Genomic DNA, 8,435 nt, shown 5'->3' on the forward strand with positions numbered 1-8,435 from the left:
TTTCCCTGAGTGAACAGGTTTGCCAAAATACTACATGAGTTGTTTTGCCACAAGTCCACTGAGAGTTACCTCTTTGTTGGCAATATGCATAGTTTCTGTATCACCTTTACAGTTATGAATAATGCAAATTTTAAAAAAAACAACCAGCTGATTGTTGCCCTGCAACCAGCAGCTTACTTAACCACAACAATGGAGCCGAGGCTAACAACAGATTACATCTTCAGATGTCATTAGCAAAGTGAGCATCCATTTTTTTTTTTTTTTTTTACATTGCAGAATCATTCTTTGCCTGCTGAATAGCAGTCTCCTCTGCTTGCAGCTAATTGGAGCTGGAAACATTCACCTATTGAAGGTAGTAATTCAGGTTCATTGCAGCTAAAGCTTGTTTGAAAGACCAGGGCTCCTGAACACTAAGGTGTTAAGGAAAACAATGTGATGACAGCGATTGGCTTAACTGAACGCCCTTCATTTAAACATGCTCTGCGAGTTTGACAAGGTGCCTGACCTTTCTGGAGAGAGAGGGCTTCTACACAGGACTTGTTTTTCAGGCCAATATGCAGTATTATTGTCATGTATTATGCACCTTATATCAGGTAAATACATTTTCCGGTATGTGAGAATAAGAATAATACACAGAAAATAAGTGATATCTGGGAAAATAATGTATTCATTGTCGGTATATCACTTGTAACAACACTCTTTCCATGTTATTACCACTTTATTGTGTGTCAATGTAAAGTCCTCCCTTTTTTCCCATAGTTTCAAATATTAGTTCAGGGTTATATTTTGATCTATCAAAAATCATCACTTCTTAGCTTGCAAGATGTATGTTTCTGTGCAACAATAGCGACAGTAGAGTGAAGTATTTAAGTATTTGGCACAGCAACAAACCAACCAAGAGAGATGAACCTTCTATTAATATGGTACATTCCTATTTGCACATCAGTGGAGGCTGCTGAGGGGAGGACGGGTCATAATAATGGCTGGAAAGGAGTTAATGGAATGGTATCAAACACATTCCAGCCATTACACTCCATTCCAGTCATTATTATGAGCAGTCCTCCCCTCAGCAGCCTCCACTGTTTCTCATGTTAAAAACTATACCAATCTTCCAACATTACACAGGAGTTTATCTACTGAGAATCCTTTAAAGTATCAGTATGCACTTAATGTGCTTTTGGGTCAGAGTGTCCATAAAGTGGCTGTGAGTGTAAGAGACCCAGTTTATTACACAGTCCTTCATTTCACCACTTCAAAGTGCAGACTGTAATTACAATGCTCGAGGTGTGTCCAAACATACCAACAAAACCAGAAGCTGTCTTCTGGTGTTTTTCCTCCTCCGCTTTTCAGGCAGATTGTTTCCCCCCCCCCTTTTTTTTATCAAACCCAAAGAGATTATGTTAAAAGGAATGATTTTTCTGAGGACCCTAGACTACCAACACTCAAGGGGATTCCTCCTGCTGAAAATCTCCTTGGTCTATGTTCGGTTTGTACACGGCTTCAGTCCCTCTTTTTCCTTACTCACATATCAGTTTCCACAGCATTATTGCATTGAGCTGACTATTGGCTACATGTAGTTTACATGTCTCACTACCACTTAATCCTATGACAGGCGGTGTATAGCAAGGCCCGGGACTGTGATCGACAAGGTGCCTGAGGGTGGGGGCGTGACCAGAGCAAGTGGGGAGGTGGCTCCTGAGTGGAGCCGCACAACTGCAACAGTTTCTCCCCTGAGGAGCGAGGCTTTCATCTGCCCGCTTACTGGCGCCTTCGCAAACCTCAGATTATCTGTGAAATCACCCTGTTTAATAACTCACAGCCTCATGGGAACGGCGCCCTCGCTCAGTCCCAGCCCTGTAGGCCCCTAGCGCATGCATGACTTCGCTTACCAGTCAAACTGGGCAGCTGAGTTTGGGATAGACCTTGTGATTCTCAAATAGTGGCTGTTTATTTCCAGTGGAACAATTTGCAAAGGTTTTTGTGTGGAAATGTAATATTACATAATAAGGGAAACACATTTGATCATAGTTCATTATTGTCAGGAATTTGATTAAAGTTTTTGTTTTATCACACTAACTTATTTGGCTATTGGAATCAGGGCTGTGAATCTAGAAAACATAACCAAAGTGACTGAGAAAATATTTTAGCACTGAGCAAATTCTGTAGTCAACTGTATTGTCATAGGTACAGCTGTTATAGGTAAAGTCATTTTCATTTCAACACAGCCTACTGTAGGGATCAATGATTTTTACAGAAACATTTTGTAGGCAATTCCATGTTGACAGAGTGATGCTGAGACTCAGATGTTTCACAAAATCCAATGATTGCGAAGTTAAACAAACCATACAACTCTATGCAAAATGACTACTTTTAACAATTTCCACAGAATATTGTACAAAAACACATCTACTTGAAGAACAGTGCAGATACAAATGATGGGACAAACAGCACAAACCGTCATTCTGTTAACAAACTTTGCATCTGCACTGTTCTTCAAGTAAATGTGTTTTTGTAAAATGTTTATTGGGGACATTGCTAAAAGTAGTCATTGTGCATAGAGTTCAATGTTTTGTTTAACTTTGCAATCATTGGTTTTTGTTTGGCATACATTTGAAAGTGACAAATCTGAGTCTCAGAATCACTTGCCAATAGCAATTTTTACTGGTAGATTAATTCAAGACTGCTCTAAAAATTGCCCCCCCAAAAATGTATGTGAGGGTATTCACACTTCTTCAAAGGTCATGCATATTTGATGAAGAATAACTAGGCCTACTTCGTTTAAAGCTAAAATGCTTAATTTAAACAATGACAAAGCGTTTTTGGTAAAAAGATGAGGGATGGGCCTGGAGAAATGTATCCCCACTTAATAGACAAAGCTATGGATGCAAGGACTGACCATCCATGATATCAAAATTATAGTTTTAACCGTGTTTTGTGGCTATACCCTGTTCTTTCTTTACATTTACATTGTTTACAAACAGCAACATAAGCTTATATTTTGGGATGCGATGGGGTACAACATTCTTCAATAATCAATGGTTATATATAATTAATTCAAAAGTCAAAAAAATGGATTTAGCAACTAAGGATTCTAGCTTAAAAGATGCACAGTGCAGAAATCGCTCCACCATTTCCTGGATGCTAACGTTCTAATAGCTCCCTTAATTTTAGTTTATGTGACAAAACAAGCAAGCATAGTGTAGAGAGTCATTGTACCATCTAAACTACTGTGAAATACATTATCTTTTCCATAACCAGAAATATTGTATTTTCAGCTGTTTGAAACTTAAGAACGGGAGACATAGAAATAGCATACATAGAACATATCTACCGCTTCTTAGACTTGCTTTCAATGAGAATGACAGATCTATAACTATCATTTCTATGTGGATTTGGTGGGTCGCCCAAAAAGTGACATATTGCAGCTTTAAGAGAGCATGATATGGACTAGGGCTGCAAGAAAGCATTTTCCCACCAAATGTGTGTATCCTGGTTTGAGGCACCAACAACGTTTTGCAATCAGGAAAAGGCATATCCCAATGGAGATTGGTCAATTGTGTTTATCTCTTTCATAATTATCTGCATGGGGCCTGTGTTTACACCTCTTGATGTTAGGTTTGCAGTTATCCGTCACAGTAAATGCATGTGATATAGTACATATATTTTGAACTCTTGTGTAAGAGACCAATCAATGGTAATAAGGTCCTCTCCTATATTTTGGCAGCGCTGCGATTGGCCGAAAGTTCCACTGGCGCCACGTGATTATTTTACTCACCCCCACACTTGACAGCTTGGGTCCTGATACTCTGAACGCCACCTGTAACTACGACTGTCAGTCAGTCAGTCTTGCCGAGTGCCATTGGGACATACTAAGGGGGAAATGTCTACCCATGTGAGTTTGAGGGATAGCAGTTCGTCGGAGGAGGACAGCCGACCCGAGCGGGAGAGCACGATGGATGACCGCAAAACTCAAGTGACTACACACCATCATCCCTTCAGTGTAGAGGCTATAATGTCGGGTAGAAAGACTCATAGTGAGTTTACAAGCAAACCCGACAACGTCTCTGTGGTTACATTTTCAAAGACTCAGAACTCTCCGTACCTGTGCAGAGAGACATATAGCCCTCCCGAGGGAATCCGAAAGTACTTTATTCCACCATCGCCCGTAAAGTCGGAGTCGTCCGAGCCGGATGACTGTGCTCCCTGGGCTATGAGCCCAAGATTCTCAGCGCAAACTCGTGAGTAACTTTTGGAGACTCACGTGGGAGAATTTCAGTTAAATTGAGATATACAAATCTGCTTCTTTTAAGTACTTGGAACACATTTGGAATATTTATACATGTGTACTTCTTACCTCACTATTTATCATAACTTATTATTTATTTAGAGATTAATATATATATATATATATATATATATATATATATATATCATATGTTAAAATACAAATCCAATCGACCCATTGAATTGGTTTGTGCTGTCTCACAATATTGCATGGCAATACATTCAATTTATTTGACAGGGTGTCAACTAAAAAGCTTTTTGCAAGTAATCACTTTTATGTATATGCATAATTAATTAGGCTATATCTGAATGCTTGTGTAGGAAAACAACGTACGACAACTTAAGTCTTGACATTCTATTTATTAAACCAATACGTGAAAAATAAGTATTAGGAAAAACAGGCCTGGGTCTTTACAACATTAGTTGAGTTAATAAATGTCTTACTGTGGGTCTAACATGAAACATAATCTTTCATTTGAAAACAATATTCAACCATTTGTATTCTTTATTTGGGATAATAAGATGTATTTCTATGTATCTTTTTTGGCATATCAGGCAGGTCTTCAAACCCTTACATTGATTTGTGTGTTTTATTAGTATATCCACATACATTTTTGTTTATGTGGTCGTGTGTAATTCAAATCAAATTGTATTTGTCACATGCTGAATACAACCTTACCGTGAAAAGCTTACTTACAAGCCCTTAACCAACAATGCAGTTCAAGAAATAGAGTTAAGAAAATATTTACTAAATAAAATAAACCAAGAATTCTATTAAAAGTAACACAATAAAATAACAATACCGAAGTTATATACGGGATACTGGTACCAAGTCAATGTGTTGGGGAACAGGTTAGTCAAGGTAATTTGTACATGTAGGTAGGGGTAAAGTGACTATGCATAGATAATAAACAGTGAGTAGCATCAGTGTAAAACAAAGGGGGGTTCAATGTAAATAATCCGTGTGGCTATTTGATTATGGCTTGGGTAGTAGAAGCTGTTAAGGAGCCTTTTGGACCTAGACTTGGCGCTCTGGTACCGCTTACCGTGCGGTAACAGAGAGAACAGTCTATGACTTGGGTGACTGGAGTCTTTGACATGTTTTGGGCCTTCCTCTGACACCGCCTAGTATATAGGTCCTGCATGGCAGGAAACTTGGCCCCAGTGATGTACTGGGCCGTATGCACTATCCTCTGTAGCGCCTTACGGTCAGATGCAGAGCATTTGCCATACCATCAGCGTGGCAGATGTGTTGTTGCCTACCCTTACCACCTGGGCCCGGCCCGTCAGGAAGTCCAGGATCCAGTTGCAGAGGGAGGTGTTTAGTCCCAGGGTCCTTAGCTTAGTGGTGAGCTTTGTGGGCACTATGGTGTTGAACGCTGAGCTATAGTCAGTGAACTGCATTCTCACATAGGTGTTCTTTTGTCAAGTGGGAAAGGGCAGTGTGGAGTGTGATTGAGATGACTTAAAATCATTCCAACAAATAGCACGAATCTCCTCCATATTAAGTACATTTACTTTCTCACTCAAGTATCCATTTGTTACATTAAATCAGTATCCTCTCTCTCTCTCTCTCTCTCTCTCTCTCTCTCTCTCTCTCTCTCTCTCTCTCTCTCTCTCTCTCTCTCTCTCTCTCTCTCTCTCTCTCTCTCTCTCTCTCTCTCTCTCTCTCTCTCTCTCTCTCTCTCTTCAGGGCAGATGAGTCCTACCTGTCCGCTGAGAAAGCACAAGACCAATAGAAAGCCTCGTACTCCTTTCACCACCTCCCAGCTGCTGGCTCTGGAGCGTAAGTTTCGTCAGAAGCAGTACCTGTCCATCGCAGAGCGGGCCGAGTTCTCCAGCTCTCTGACCCTGACTGAGACTCAGGTCAAGATTTGGTTCCAGAACCGCCGGGCCAAGGCCAAGAGACTACAGGAGGCCGAGCTGGAGAAGCTCAAAATGGCTGCCAAACCTGTGCTTCACCCGGGCTTTACGTTACCCATGCCCCTGGGTGCCCAACTTCACACAGCTGTCTCCCTGTACGGACAGTCCTACCCCTACCACCGACCAATGCTGCCCCTCTCACCTATGGGACTGTACGCTACGCCGCTGGGATACAGCATGTATCACCTAACATGAAGATAGAGAGGAATATAAGCTTCTTCTGTTGATATTAGTGTTGGACACTCGGACATCAATCTTTTTAATACTATCTTTTTCTCCTTGCTACAAAAACAACACTGAAATGGAGATGATTTTCTTTCATAAACACACCTGAAAATACAGTGCCTCAATCACCAAAGAGCCTTAAAGACCTCAATGAATTGTTTTGCTGGTTTCTTATTTTTCTTCTGCGGATGGATAACGATTTGGCCATCCAGGCTAAATCAACTAGTGGTTCTGTGTTACTTTATGTAATATATTCCAATGCAAATGTTCCCTTTATCCAATTGTCTCTGTGGTATTGATCTAATGTTGTTGTATTGCTGTCATTACACTTGTCAGTATCTGGCGTCGAAGATTCAGCTTAGGTCTGATTATCATGATTCTGTTTGGGCCGGGGTGGATCCAAACTTCAGGTCTGCCTTGTTTCACCTCTCCTTGAAAACAGACAGATAGATTGGATTTTAGACCGCTTTCATTCCACACTGAAGGGTTGTCTTAGTTTTTTCATAAACTCAACTCAAACTCAACTCATTCAAAATTGTTGATATTTTTGGACTAATTCCGAATTGATATTTTCTACATTGGATTCGACTGTAGCAACAAATTATATTCAGCACTTCTGTTTCATAAGACGTGTGTAGTCTGAGTTTAATTTGTGCATACTTATTTATTATACTTTCACTCTAAAAAATTTTATGCAGGAAATGAATTTATTGTGTGATTCATGTTTCGTATTTATAACATGTAGCTCAAATGTGGCAAAAGTTTCTGACCAAAATGTTATTTATACCTTTTTATACTTTAATCTGAAGGTTCCATTGCAAGGAGCTACGGTATGTAGTTTTATAAATGTTTTTAATATCAGCAATGTATCTCATTTGCATGGACCAAAATTAAAAAGGCTTTTAAAACATGTTTGCTTATTGAGATATTAGGTATGTAAGAATATGTTGTGACGTATCTACATCTTTGAAATTGAACATGACCTACATTTTGTCATGGTTGCATGGTGTGGCGTGGTTTCTAATGTTAACGTCAATATTTGACAACCCTCAAATGTAAGCACTAAAAAGTCAGGTATTCAGATAATTCCAGTTATCATAACACTTTTGTAAACCATAAACCATCAGTGAATGTCATTTTAAAACCATGTTTGATGAAATGTTGATGATATTTGCAGTGTTCTGCTTCCAGTAAGTAATATTATTGAATTCATTTCATGTGATGACATATTGTGCGTAATGTCAGTTGAAATGGAGAACTACAGAGTCCCAAACCACAGCATCTACACTATACCATCTCGCTCCCTTCATGTTCTGAAAGCACTAAAGCACGGACTTCAGCAATAATCTGTGGAACGATAAGTAAAGCTGTACCTGTCTCATCAAACAGTGATGTGCGTCATATCTTTGGGTTATTTCAATGACAAAAGTTGTTGGAAGACTGCAATTTAAACTCACCAGGTTTTAGATGGCAGTAGTAGGCCTATAACTTCCCGAGCATCATTCTCGGGACTAATTGACCTTAATGTTATTGGTTTTAGTCAACTGTATCCGGCTTCCACAGCACTTCCAATTGTGTGAAACACCATTGGTTTGGAGAGCCAGATTGGTCATGTTTTATGGTCCTCCTTCCTGCCTTGTTATATATCATTCATCAGGGGACTAATCCCATAAAGGTAGCTGCCTTTGTGGCAATTGTAAGAGCTGCTTACAATTTCCCGTGTGACTTTGATGTAATGAGGAAATCATTTATAGGCAGCACTCTATTTATGAGCTTCCCTTTAATCAAAACAAGGCAACGAGGCAAACCCTCAGCGCAGTCAGGCAATCAGTTTAATGAACAGCAGATTGGCAGAGATGTTCGAGGATCTGTTTGGAAATGTCAGGTTGGCGCTATATTACTTGAGGGAGTAGTTCTTTAGCTATTGAAACAATGCTCTATATTTGTACTAAATAAATCAAATTGTATTTGTCACATGCGCCGAATACAACAGGTGTAGCCCT

The 8,435-nt window shown here is 39.7% G+C and overlaps 1 protein-coding gene across 1 annotated transcript; it reads left to right on the forward strand.

The window, feature by feature from the left end:
- The first annotated feature begins 3,701 nt into the window (after positions 1 to 3,701).
- Positions 3,702 to 7,814, forward strand: LOC115148505 (homeobox protein MSX-2). Its single transcript, XM_029690444.1, has 2 exons — positions 3,702 to 4,238; positions 5,978 to 7,814. Exons 1-2 carry the CDS (start codon positions 3,881 to 3,883, stop codon positions 6,400 to 6,402), a joined length of 783 nt encoding a protein of 260 aa, XP_029546304.1. The 5' UTR covers positions 3,702 to 3,880; the 3' UTR covers positions 6,403 to 7,814.
- The last annotated feature ends 621 nt before the right edge of the window (positions 7,815 to 8,435 follow it).

This window comes from Salmo trutta, chromosome 15, assembly GCF_901001165.1.
Source record: "Salmo trutta chromosome 15, fSalTru1.1, whole genome shotgun sequence".
In the NCBI taxonomy this organism is placed as follows: Eukaryota; Metazoa; Chordata; class Actinopteri; order Salmoniformes; family Salmonidae; genus Salmo; species Salmo trutta.